The sequence below is a fragment of the Hemiscyllium ocellatum genome, chromosome 49, assembly GCF_020745735.1.
Source record: "Hemiscyllium ocellatum isolate sHemOce1 chromosome 49, sHemOce1.pat.X.cur, whole genome shotgun sequence".
NCBI lineage: Eukaryota > Metazoa > Chordata > Chondrichthyes > Orectolobiformes > Hemiscylliidae > Hemiscyllium > Hemiscyllium ocellatum.
In genome coordinates this window covers 6,269,380-6,283,313 of record NC_083449.1, presented here as the reverse complement: position 1 = coordinate 6,283,313, position 13,934 = coordinate 6,269,380, and the positions used below count along the sequence as shown (strand labels likewise).

Below are 13,934 nucleotides of genomic sequence, written 5' to 3'. Positions count from 1 at the left end.
GTTTCCAAGTTTTTCACTGGACAACTTGGCTGTAATCTGTTGACTGTCTGTCACATCTGAGCAGAGTTTTGCAGGACAATGAGCCATATCCAAAGTCCCATTGAATAGCACAGACTGACAGGTAGAAAGTACTTTCTGAGTACACAAACCTTACAAGTGAATGGAAAAAAACAAAATTAGTTCTGCATTCACAGATGAACAAACAGTTGCAGACTGCACCAGTTATTGTCCTTATTTGTGTAATGAAGGACTTGAAGGAAACTGAGATAATTTCTGAACACAACAAAGAGTGAGATGGTGCCAATACACAGCGGGTACAGAATAACTTGCAATGTACAGACGTACTGTCAGATTATAGGCAAAAATAGAAAAGACATGACCTCAAAGATGTCACAGTAGGGAGAACTAGCATTTCATTAAACAAGTTATCCAGGACAGTGAGAGAGTGAAGTATGTCAGTCCCAGTGTACAAGTCAACTTCCTATAGATTTTAAATGCCTGGTATCACCTTAGTTGAAAAGTAAGTTCTACTTGTTTATTAGAAAATACTGAATCTATTGCATGTTCACAATGTATTCCACTTAAGTAGGGAAAGAAGGAAATAAAAATTCAGACTAATTATTCATCTTATCTCACCATAGTTTAAACTTGTCTGATTCTCTGACTGTATGTAATTCACGTATCTTTTTATCCAGACTGGAGGAATTAAATAGCAGCCAAGCACCAAATTGAAACAAATATTGCACTTTAATTTGTTTCCACAAAAAGAAAATAGAACAAATCTCAAGACAAAATGACTGAATAAATACTTTGTTTTCAAGTAGTCCAAAGGAAAATCAAACATTGACATGAAAAGGTACACATTCAGGCAGATACCCAGAGAGTATTGGACACAGAATGAAGAAACTCTCATATTGGTCTTGCTATAAACACGTGAACAATAAATTCAAAGTACACATTCAAACCAGAGACTGACCAATCCAGAAAATAAACAATACCTTTGAATAAAAGTTGTAAACATTTTCCATCCTGCTTTAGAGTGCCAGAGACTGACAATGGTATAAAAAGTCTCACTTTAATTTACAGTTCAGAGTTCCTCCAGTACAGGTAGAGGTCATTCGGCCCACAGGCCTGCAACAACTTGCCAAAGCACATCTCACCCAGATATAGACCTCTACCCCCATAACCACATCTTTAACATAGTTAACCCACCTAGTCTGAACATTGATGAATATTACAGGGCAGTTTACCATGGATAATCCAGCTATACTACTTGTTTGGACTGTGGAAGGATTCTGGAATACCCAGAGGAAACTGTTATGAATACGTGAGTATAACTACCTTTCAGCCAGTTGAGCTTCTGGACAGCACCAAGTGATCTGAAAAAAAGTAACATTTGGTCAAACAACTCTCGTAGCTGCTTGCCTGGAGACAAAAACAAAATTGAATTCAACCAATCGGTTTAAATTATATCCCGAAAATACCAAATTCCAATCCAGTTTGAATTAAGTATATTGACAATCTTACAAGCCAATGACACAGTCCGATGTTCTGGAGGTACACAACAGGGAAAATATTAACAGTTGGGAGGAGAATTGCCAAGCTACCAGCATGTAAAAAGACAGCCTGAAAAATAACTCTCAAAAAGGTACCTTTATCGATCAGTGACCTGTGAAGCACAATCCCCAAGAAGAACAAAAGAAAGGAATACAGAAAAGAACTGAAAGTTGCCTGGTTTTGAGGTATGAAGTTTTGTTTTGTAAATCTTAATCAGGAGTTCGATCAGAATAGTATTATAGAAGATAGGTTTGAGAAAGGAATTGTAAGTAGTTGTTAGTTAATCACTCTCTGTTATACTTTAATAAATAAAGCTTAAAATAAATAAATCTTGAACAAATTCTTGGCCTATTGAATTTTCACAGATTACTGCATGGGATAAATCTTTTCTGTGTTGCTGGTTTGAAATTAGTAAAGAGTTTTGTTGTAACAAAACCAATGCAGACATGGGGAGCATATCTGTGTGCAGTTTGCACAATGAGCCAAGGCTGGAATTGAAAATGGGTCCCTGGCAACAGTGTGTCACCATGCTACCCTGGCATGGATGGCAAATGATAAAATCTTTTGCATGTTGAGCAACAGAGATTTGAAATAAAAAGAGCTTCTGCAGTTTCTGGCAAGTGTCATGTTAAACAGAGACAAATATTGTAAGTACACTCATTTATTCACAGAGCACACACTGAAAGGTACAGATACTTTCAAATGCAGTCATTCATTCATGTAGTTGAAACTCATGTGTAGAATGAAACCTGCAGATAAATATTCAATTGCAGAAACTGACAGGTATAGGTTTAAAACAATGTTCATTAAAAAAAAACTGACAGGTACATTTTAATAGCACTCACATATTCTCAGAGCTGAGTACACACAGACAGATAAAAATGTCACAGAATTCTCATATTTCTTTTTGTCCTCTGCTTTGAGACGTTTAAACTGACAGGATCCTGAAATAAATTCATAACTGTAGTGTATACTCTGCAATTGCATGACAGAAATTGGAGGCAACATTCACCTTTAGCTTTATCTCTAACTTACAAGTCACCATGACATAACAGGGATGGAGTTAAAGTCAAATCGCAGAAGTTGATTGTAAGGATTTGCTGTGGAGGGGAGGGAGCCCTACCTGAGACTGTCTGAAGTGGTGTTTAGTCACACTCAAACTTGTCGATACTAAATGAGACACATTCTTATGTTAGTGACTGATACCTACTGAATAAAAAACAACAGTTCAGAAGGTTTGAGTTACAGTCCAGTAACATACTGACATGTCAAGACTGTGAAATAGAGTAAACAAAAACCTCCCAGAAATGGATAGGCACAGATTGGAGGAACATTTCCAAGTGGCAGGCAAATGGTGTAAAGTTTTACCGCTTCCATCAGTGTTTGATGGATACAGAATTCAACCTGTCCTGAAGTAACACTCATTGACTACTACACAGAGGACCAGAGCCTCAAATGGACAGGTGTTGAATTCATGTCAAATGTCTAAATAAGGACTCGATAGATAGAAAGTTAAGTGACACATGCACAGCATGCTAAGGTTTTCAACCCGTGACTCAAGAAAAGTTTTAAATAGGGACTTTTTTTTCATCTCTCTCCAACTCCGTGCAGTTGAGAATGAATTCCATCAACCTCAAACTCAGAAAACACACACAGTCTTAGAATCCCTACAGTGTAGAATTAGGCACTTCGGCCCAACAAGTCCAAATTGATCCTCGGAAGAGTAATCCACCCAGGCCCATTCCCCATTATTTTGCATTTACCCCTGATTAATGCACCTCACCTACACATCCCGGAACATTACGGGTAGTTAGCATGACCAATTCACCTTCCTGTATGTCTTTGAATTGAGAGAGGAAAACTGATCACGCGGAGGAAACCCACTCAGATACGGGGAGAATGTGCAAAATCCACAACTACAGTCGCCTGAAACTGGAATCGAACCAGGGTCCCTGGCGCTGTGAGGCAGCCGTGCGAACCACTGAGAAAAGTGGCAAATTCAGTATTAATTCCAGGCCATGGAGAGGACCAGAAACAGACATGCGGATCTAGAAACACACCCTTCCACTCCCACATCAGCACAACAACGAGCAAAAGGAAACCGAGTCATACCACAGTCATTTTCTGTGTCAAAGACACAAAACAAATCTCCCTCAGTCAGTCTGACAGGAACAGAATCACCATCCACTTCACATTTCGTTGTAGAATCTGACAGATCCACATTGGGTCCCACACAACCCAATCACAGAAACTGAGTGTTTGGGAATGATTCCGTGTAAACTACCCAAACAGGAACCAGGATTTTCCCCATCCCTCATTAGCATTGATGACGTCGTCAGGCTGTAAAAAGGGAGCTCCGAGCCCACTTTCCCTTATTCTGTGTCTGAAAGTGAGCAGCGTTATGGCTGATGAGAAGAAAGCACAGCAAATCTCCAAGAAGGGCGCGAAGAAAATTATCAAGAAGACGCCAACGAAGGGCAGCAAGAAGAGGAAGCGGTCCAGGAAAGAAAGTTACTCCATTTACATCTACAAAGTGATGAAGCAGGTTCACCCCGACACCGGCATCTCCTCCAAGGCCATGAGCATCATGAACTCGTTCGTCAACGATATTTTCGAGCGTATCGCGGGGGAGGCTTCCCGCCTGGCCCATTACAACAAACGCAGCACCATCAGTTCCCGGGAGGAGAAGCTTGAACTTTGAACCTGAGTTCAGTCAATTACTATCGCCTTGTTATTGAATACTTGTGGTTTGGAGATGCTGAAGTTGGACTGTGGTGTATAAAGATAAAACTCGCGCAACACCAGCTTATAGCCCAACAGGTTAATTTGTATGCACTAGTTTTCGGAGTTTTCATCACGTGCTTGTAGAATGTAAGATCGTAAGACACATTTTTTCGCAAACGTTTACAGTGTGAAGTATTAAAAAGACCTGGATTGTTTGTTAATCTCTAATTCTTTAGAATGACCATGTTGGTTTCAGTTTTTGCAAGTGTAACTTTTAGATATTCTGCGATTTACATTCTCAAGTGAACCTGAGCATCCGGTGCCAAGTTGGCCCAGATAATGCCTTTAAGGTGTAAGCTGCCCTGTGAGAGACTGTCTGTGCCGCAATGGTCAGACTGATCCTAACCTAAACAAATGGATTTACAGAATCTTACATGGATTCATACAGCTTTTGAGCTAAATACACAGGCACTCATGGAGAATCCTCTCTCATACGCACGCGTATACTCCTTTACACTCGCACATAAACTCATCCCGCCACCCACTCCACGATAAAATTACAGAAACTAACCGAATTGATATTTTATTTCGATCAGATTACAATCAACCGAAACACAACTTAATGGCCGCCAGAACGGTCTATAACAGGCACGTGGAAAGAGCAGGTTATGAATAAGAAAAATCGTGTCCCAGCATCAAAACTCACAAAAGTATCGTTTCTGGAACGGTCAATGAAATACAAATACCTCAATAGTACCGTATCGGTGTCTGGGCAAAATAACAAACGTTAAAGAATCGTTACACTATCCCCTCCCTATGCGATGCCTTCCCCGTCCTCGGGTCTCCGCTCTCTATCGAAGGGTTTGGGTGGCTCTGAAAAGAGCCTTTGGGTTCGCTAGAAAAGGGTCGCTTTATGCTCAGCCGCCGAATCCATAGAGAGTGCGGCCCTGGCGTTTCAGAGCGTACACCACATCCATGGCAGTGACCGTCTTGCGCTTGGCGTGCTCAGTGTAGGTGACCGCATCCCTGATCACATTCTCCAGGAAAACCTTCAGCACCCCGCGGGTCTCCTCGTAGATCAAGCCCGAGATGCGCTTGACCCCGCCACGGCGAGCCAGGCGCCGGATGGCTGGTTTCGTGATGCCCTGGATGTTATCACGGAGCACTTTGCGGTGCCGCTTCGCTCCACCTTTTCCCAGGCCTTTGCCTCCCTTACCTCTTCCAGACATCACGCTTCTTCACTCAAATCGCTGCCGAATGAGAGCCGAGCTGCCTCCCCTTCTTATTTTATACAGGCCGGCCCGACCTGACTGAGAACGAGCTGACAGAGAGTGAGAGGCGGGTCCGGAGAGGAAACTGAATGACAGACAGAGCAGGGAAATGACTTTGATCATCCAGCTCCGCCTCCAGCTCACTCCAGCCCCAACTGTATCTGGGACCCAAAGCTGACTGTTCCTGAGTAGAGGAGCGCATGCGTAAGAACCTCCCCCAGCGCTGCCATTGAGGAGCATTTCCTCAGTGAGTGCAACAGGTTTGTTTGAAACAGACCGCAATGGAGAGATCAGCGCCCAGGGAAGCGAGGGAACAGCAGCACATCGGGATGGGAGCCTGGGACACAGAGGGGGCTCCGAGACCGGGATTGATTCGGGGTGAGTTCAGGGAGAACCGGGGGCTGTTTGTAAGAGCCCGAGCGGAGCAGGAACTGGTCCCGGAACTTGGAGTGAGCGGGCTGGGGGGAAGAGAGAGGCCTTTCTCGGGCTGTGTGTGGGCCTGCTGAGGGAGGCAGAGCGGGAGGAAGCTGCTGTGGGACATTCTTGTGGTTTACAATCCTCTGAACCCTGTTGAAATTTCATTCTGTTTCCCGCTGTTAGTTGTAAGTGTGCAATCAATAGTGGAACCGCAGACCGAGTGTAGGAATGTGATACTCTTCTAAAAGGACAAACATATGGGTCTTGAACTATATTAGCATTCCGGTGGGATGAGAAAGGGCATCTGGATGTCTGTGGATTGGCATGGACAAGATGGGCTGAATAGCCCCCTCTGTGCTGTATTATTTTTATGATTCGATAGTTATCAATTGGACCCTGCCAGTCTCTGCAGTATGAATATGTAAACATATTGACCATATAATGAATGTTACAGTTTGATAACTACACTCTCGCGCTCACCAAGCCGAAACTGACAGGTATAGATCAATAACTGAACTCACATATCCACATACCCACTTGCATCATATGGATGTTGTTTAGTTTCTGGATGTCACACAATTGGTCTTAGAATTTTAAGGAAATATGGACAAGGAACAGCTTAGGGCAGGAGTGGAATCAGACCCGTGGTTCTGTTTAATTTGCTGGCTTTAAATGAACAATCATAATGATCATTAACTGAATGTTACATTGATGTAGCCAATCACAGCTGATATTGATTTACAGGAGGTATCCCTTCTGTCTTCCTCCAGGCAGTACTCAAAGGACCAGGACAATGTAATATTCCCTCAGTACAAGGCCAAGTGTGACCAGCTGCTTTGAACAAACAGCAGGTATGTTACCGCTGTCACAGTGAAGAACATCCTTTCCACAGGCACAGAGTGGATTGAGTCAGAATCACATTGAGCTCCAGTTCCAGATATGTTCAAAGTCAAACATCACCGATGAAATAGATGCTTCTATCTATTTAATCTATATTCTAGGCGGCGGCACGGTGGCACAGTGGTTAGCACTGCTGCCTCACAGCGTCTGAAGGCCCGGGTTCAATTCCCGACTCAGGCGACTGACTGTGTGGAGTTTGCACGTTCTCCCCGTGTCTGCGTGGGTTTCCTCCGGGTTCTCCGGTTTCCTCCCACAGTCCAAAGATGTGCGGGTCAGGTGAATTGGCCATGCTAAAATTGCCCGTAGTGTTAGGTAAGGGGTAATGTAGGGGTATGGGTGGGTTTCGCTTCGGCGGGTCGGTGTGGACTTGTTGGGCCGAAGGGCCTGTTTCCACACTGTAAGTCTAATCTAATCTAAATGCATTCTACCCAGTTTCAATCAACTTGAATGAATCCTCATCCGAAATATACACTGCATTAAATCTCAACATAGACTGGTACAGCACACGACTGAGTCCTTCAGCCCACGATGTTGTGTGGAACATGCTGCCAAATGAAATTAATCCCTTATGCCTGCCCTTGGTCCATAACCCTCCATTTCTTGCATATTCATTTCCTTACCTAAAAGTCCTTTCAATACCCTCATCATATCTGCCTCCATCTCCACCCCGGCAGTGCACTCCACTCCTACCATTCTCTATGTTTACAAGAAACTGCCCTGTATGTCTCCTTTGAACTTTCCCCCTCTCACCTTATATGCATGCCTCTTAGTTTTAGACATTTCAACTCCTGGAAAAAGATTCTGAGCATCAAACTTGACCATGCATCTCAGTTTTAGAGACTTGTGGATATGAGTCCACTACACTGGACAAACAGGCAGAAAACTAGCCACAAAATGACATGACCCACTCTCACTAGTATCCTTACATACAGATGAGGAAGGACATCATTTTGACTGTGACACCACATCCATCCAAGAACAAGCCAAACACAGATATGAACGAGAATGCCTAGAAGCATGGCATTCCAACCGGAACTCCATCAACAAACACATTGACTTGGATCCCATTTACCACCCCATGAGAAAAAGAACAGGAAATGACATCAACACAGGAAACTACAGAAACTTGACTCAGAAATGAGCAGGACTGGCAGTTTAATGTTCCAGGATACAAATGCTACAGGAAGGACAGAAAGGGAGGTGAGAGCGGAGGGGGAGCGGCATTTTTGATAAGGGATAGCATTACAGCTGTACTTAGAGAGGATATTCCCGGAAATACATACGGGGAAGTTATTTGGGTGGAACTGAGAAATAAAGGGTTGATCACCTTATTGAGATTGTATAAAAGACCCCCTAATAGTCAGAGGGAAATTGAGAAACAAACTTGTAAGGAGACCTCAGCTATCTGTAAGAATAATAGGGTAGTTATGGTAGAAGTTTTTAACTTTCCAAACATAGACTGGGACTCCCATAGTGTTAAGGGTTTAGATGGAGGGGAATTCAAATGTGTGCAAGAAACATTTCTGATTCAGTATGTGGATGTATCTACTAGAGCCATTAAAAAGTGAAGGCCGTCCTTGAATCTGACAACTCAAAGACTCTTTTAAGAGCCACTCACAGCATCTGTGAGAAGAGCTGAGCTCTGTCAGATTGCTTATTTTCTTTTTAATGTGGAGAGCCCTGGCCTTTGTTCCTGACATCGAGGAATTCCCATCTCCTTTTTATTGGATACTGTTACTGTCTGTGGGAGCAGAGGAAAAATATATCGTAAAATACAATTATAAAACCTCATTCTTGAGGTTGCGTGGACCAACTGTAGGAATGTGATACTGTTATAAAAGAACATACAACTGGGGTCTTGGTAAAAACATTATATATAGTGCCGTTTTTCCTCTTTCCAACAGGTAGTTGGGGAGTTGGATATTGAACTGTGTAATCATCCTGGTGGTTGAGTACTCCCATTCATGGTGCTGGGCAGTTGTTGCTCAGTTTCTGGATCGTACTCAATTGGTATCAAGTTAAAAATCACACAACACCAGGTTATAGTCCAACGGTTTTTTTTGAAGCTCCTGATGTGTGATTTTTAACATTATGCACCCCACTCCAATACCAGCATCTCCAAATCAATTGGTATCGAATCACTTGAAAACAAACACAATCCCCAGACAAGGAGCAGCTCAGGGTAACAATGGGATCAGATCCGTGGTTCTGGTTAAGTTGTTGGCTTTAAATAAAAAAAAACAACACACATCCAAAGGCAGATGCAATGAATGTGACATTGATCAGTCCAATATTGCCAGACTAGCCTCTTGTTGATTTGTAGGTGGTGTTCCTGTGTCTTCCTCCAGAAAAACACCTGAGGGACTAAGACACTGTAATACTTCCTCGGTTCAAAGCAAAGAGTGACCAGCTGCCTCTAACAAACAGAAGGTATGTAGCCCATTGACATTTACACACCAGTGTTGAAGATAGATAAACTGAATCCTCATCCAAAGTAGACATTCAGGAACAACATTAAAATCTGCTATTATTAAGAGCATTTTCAAAGTTACAATGAAGGTAGACAAATAGGCCACATTGTTGCATTATTTCAACAAGCATCCGTGAAAGAGGGGTTAAGTACAGAGATGGAGGGAAACCGTGCTCACCGACAGGGCAAGAGTTACCGAAGAGTCGTCAAGTCATAGAGATGTATGACATGGAAACAGACCCTTCGGTCCAACTTGTCCATGCTGACCAGATATTCTAACCTAATCTGGTCCCATTTGCCAGCACTTAGCCCATCTCTCTCTAAACCCTTCCTATGCATATTGTTACAGGAAACATTTGAGACAGTCCAGGGAATTCCTTGTGGACTCAGACCTATAAGCCTCTCTTGGTTAGTCCTGGAGATCATACACATTGGTAGTCTGGAATAAAAACCTCTTACACACAGCCTTCCTCTTTATTTACAAATAGCATCACTGTTACAACGTAACATTGACACCTAAATGTCAGGCTAGCTGAGGTTCCAAAACCTTAGATAAGTAGGATACCGGCTCTTCCTTTAAGAGCTCTCACAGGCTTCTGTCTCAAACAGGCTTACTTTTTACAAAGTTTGACAAAAACGCTGCATGTTCTTAATTACACAGACAGTGGAAAGGCAAGAATTTCTAAGGAAGAGAAGTTAATTAACAGGTCTGTATGCGCTTAACTGATCGCTCCTGTAGGCCCTTAGCCATCCATCGGAAGGAAAACAGATCCAGCTGAGTTACTGCCTGTTGGTGAGGTATGTCCCTGTCATAAAGAGGTATCCGTCTAAACTAAGTGGGAGAGGTCATAAGGTAACCTTGCGCAGCTTGCAGGTCAGATATCACTGTTTTACAAAATGGCATCTTAGTGAGGAGGGCAAGCTTTGACCATAAAATGGCTTCCTGACAGATTGTGTCAGAATCTCTTCAATGATCAATGATCAGTTTAGAATAATTTTTAAGCTAGGAGCAGACTCCTGCTTTTTATCTTAAACACAAAATCATTCTGTATCTGAGGTTGAAAGGTTACATTTTAAATGATTCATCAGCCTCGAATTAACATGCTTTCTTTTCAGGGTTGTGATTCAAATTCAAAGAAGACAGAAGATGTAACGAATTAGAATTGACAGTGGGGCGGTCGTGGTGTATAAGAACACCAAGTAAATTAAAGCTTCATCAATATTACATTTTAGAGTTTGTATTTCATAATCATCGATGGCTACTCAAAATCATCATAAAGTCCCAAAATGCAAATAAATTCAAAACATTCATATCTCACACACACGCACGCACACACATGTAATAAGAATTCATGATAATTGATAGGACTTAACTGTTTATTACAAGGCTTTTGACATGATTCTGAGATGATACAAAGTTTCCGAGATCACAATCAAACACTGTCATTAATTGCACAAGTTAACAACTGTGAATGTTATCACTCTGTGTCCTTTTTACACAGATTTATTGATGTTAAAGCAAATGTTCTTAATTACTTTAGAGCATCCTGTTAACAAAGGTGTTCTTTATCTTCTGTACATCCGAGGTCCCCCTTTTGTGGCCAGATACCCCCCTGCTTGCCCTGTTTATTTTCTTGTGTTCCATAATTCAACACTACATTTTGACTAAGTATTTGAGGACAAGTTTTAAGGCTTTCTCATTATACCCACCCATATGCCTTTTAAATGTTGTAATTGTACCAGGCTCCACCACCTCTCCATGGGCCTTATGATTTTCTCAATTTCTATAAGATCACTCTCCAGGGAAAACAGTTCCAACCTGTGCAGTCTCTGCCTACAGCTCAAATTCTCCAACCGGGATGAAGCATATTTACATGGAGTTTATCTGTGACTGAGAAGGACAGGATTCATCCTTTACTGAATAGTTGTCACATACCGAGATAACAATTAAATAATGTGAATTTCCAACACACAATCAATGCAGGTAGCTCATATGCTACTCGCAACACGTCCTTTCTATAACCCACTGACAATACAACTTGATAAACTTCTGCCCATTTCACATCTGCCTGAATATGTGATGTTCTCCATTTCCACATTAATACATCATTTTTAAGATAATAACAATCAGGGATACATTTGGATTTGTTTTGTGTATGCCTTCTGATAGAACTGCTTTAAATTTTCATCTTTTTGCTGTAATTCAGTTAATTTACCTGAGCTAAAGATGTCTGCTTTGTCAACTGTTTGTTCCTGGTTTGTCTCAACTATCTGGTCAAACAGGGTCTCTGCTAATTTCCCTTCAACTTTCTTATCTGTACTCTTTGATCTTTCCTGTTTCAACTGGTGACTTTGTGACCTCGTTACCACACAGTCGGGAAACATCCCAGGATATGTGTCCTGCAATAGTTCAGTTGCCTCAATTTCCATTGGCTTTTCAACCACAGCCGGCTGCACTCCTACCGGTGAATTGACAACTCATTAGCAATGACAAATTGTTTTCCTGGAGATGAAAGTTTGTCCAGTACTCCTGCTATGACTTCTCCCCTCTTCACTAGACACTCTAACCTCACTTCTGGCAATTGAGCATTTCTTGTCTCAATGTGAATTCCCATTACTCATACCTTTTCTGGCAATAGTCCTTCAGAGGTACATATATCCTCATCTTTTAGCATCTCAGATTGAGAGGATCCTTGTATCTCTGAATATTGTCACCTTTTTACCTGTTGCTTCTGGCCTATGTGAGTAAACTTTACCTTCATGGTGTATGGTTTAAGAAGATTTGGCACTTCCTCCATTAACAACCTCCAACCAGCTTGTACATTCTGGTACAGCTTTCTAGTCTCCACAGTGCTCTCTGTTACCACTCCAACACAATTCACTGGCGTATCCTGTTTTCCTACATCTGGCTTCTCGGTGCTTTTCCGAACCCACCAACACTGATTTCATGTGGCCTACTTTATTGAAAACATCAGAGTTTTTTCACTTCTCTTTCCTGTTCAAGAGTTTCCTTTTTACCCTGTAGTAAATCATCCTTATGATCTTCACCGAGATCTACTGTTTACTTTCCACGTGAGAACTTCTCTTATCCACAATTATTAGCCCTCATGGATTGAAATTGATTTTGGCAGCCCAATTTTGTTTCATTGATCAACTCAAGCATCAGCCATTTCTGATGCCAGTCTTGCTGTTTTAACTCTCTGCTTTTCCACATGAGTTCTCATTAATTCAGGCAGCAAATGTTTGAACTCCTGTCTAAATGTCAATTTCTAATGTTCAAACTCCCGCTTACTTCCTTTCCTCTCTCTCCTTTTCTCTCTCTTCTCCCTCTCTTCTGCTTTTAATCGTAATTCAAACTGTTTCATTTCTGTTGCCCTTTCCTTGACTTTTGCCTCTAACTCGAGTTGTTTCATTTTCAATTGAATGTTAGCCATCTCTAAAGCTTCTGATGGCATTTCCAACAAATTTAAACTTTGAGCTGTTACTGTCATTACGGATGTAGGCAGGTTGAGCTCCAGCTTGTTGGCTAATTCCAGCAGCTTGGCCTTAATCACTTTTTGCAAAAAATCTGAAGTCACTTCTTCCAGCCCCAGAAAACACTTAATGACTCAAAGAGCCATTGTTATCCCATGTGTTTAGGTTTCTTTGGGTTGGTGATGCCATTTCCTGTTCATTTTCTCTGGGGGTAGTAAATTGGATCCAAGTCAATGTGTTTGTTGATGGAGTTCGATTGGAATGCCATGCTTCTGGCAATTCTCATGTGTGTCTCTGTTTGGCCTTTCCTAGGATGGATGTGTTGTCCCAGTTGAAGTGGTGTCCTTCCTCATCTGTATGTAAGGATACTAGTGAGAGTGGGTCATGTCCTTTTGTGACTAGTTATGACTAGTGTTCTGCCTGTTTGTCCAATGTAGTGGACACATAAATAGGAAGCAGGCCATACCACCACTGCTTCATCTGGAGGCTCATTGATAATGGTACCTAGTATGGTGACAAAACATCTGAAAACGGAATCCCAGCTCAGTGAGAAAACCTGGATCCAGGACCTCAACCTGAGCTACAACTCTTTTCAAAATGTTACAGTCTTCTATTAAGTCAGCCTTCAGCCTCTGCTGCTCAGAAGAAACCTACCCAGGTTTTTCGAGCTTCTCTTTTTATTTCATACCCTCTAGACAACATTCTGGCAAACTTCTTCTGCATCCTCCATGTCCTTCCTGCAATGTGGCAACTACAAGCCAGCTCCTCCCTCATAGCTCTATAGTTCCCCTTATTCAACTGAAATATTGTCACTTCCTATTCTACCCTTTCCTTTTCAACTGAAGATTAAAGCTTATTGTATTGTGGTCACTACCTCCGGTACGTTGCACAACACCAGATCCAAAATTGTTTTCTCCGAGGTAGACCCCAGCACAAGCTGTTCTAAGAATCCATCTCGGAGGCACTCCACAAACTCCCTTTCTTGGGGTCCAGTACCATCCTGATTTTCCCCGTCTACCAGCAGGTTGAAATCCCCCATAACAACTGTTGTAATATCTTTACAACAGGCTAATTTCAGCTCCTTATTCAACTTACACACTACATCCAGGCTACTGTTTGGG

At 42.1% G+C, this 13,934-nt stretch overlaps 1 protein-coding gene, 1 long non-coding RNA gene and 1 pseudogene across 2 annotated transcripts; 2 read left to right on the top strand and 1 right to left on the bottom strand.

Moving 5' to 3' along the window:
* Positions 1-3,951: 3,951 nt before the first annotated feature.
* Positions 3,952-13,934, top strand: part of LOC132837120 (histone H2B-like) — a 346,828-nt pseudogene continuing 336,845 nt past the window's right edge.
* LOC132837211 (histone H4) lies at positions 4,877-5,616 on the bottom strand. The gene has a single exon (XM_060856932.1). The coding sequence runs from the start codon at positions 5,508-5,510 to the stop codon at positions 5,199-5,201; it is 312 nt and encodes a 103-aa protein (XP_060712915.1). The 5' UTR covers positions 5,511-5,616; the 3' UTR covers positions 4,877-5,198.
* On the top strand, positions 5,767-10,564 carry LOC132837367 (uncharacterized). The gene is made up of 4 exons (XR_009647511.1): positions 5,767-5,930; positions 6,740-6,820; positions 9,193-9,299; positions 10,456-10,564. It is a non-coding gene; the product is annotated as an uncharacterized LOC132837367 (long non-coding RNA).

Bases quoted from the DNA above. Each gene is read 5' to 3' on its own strand.
- LOC132837211 (XM_060856932.1), bottom strand. From the start codon at position 5,510: ATGTCTGGAAGAGGTAAGGGAGGCAAAGGCCTGGGAAAAGGTGGAGCG.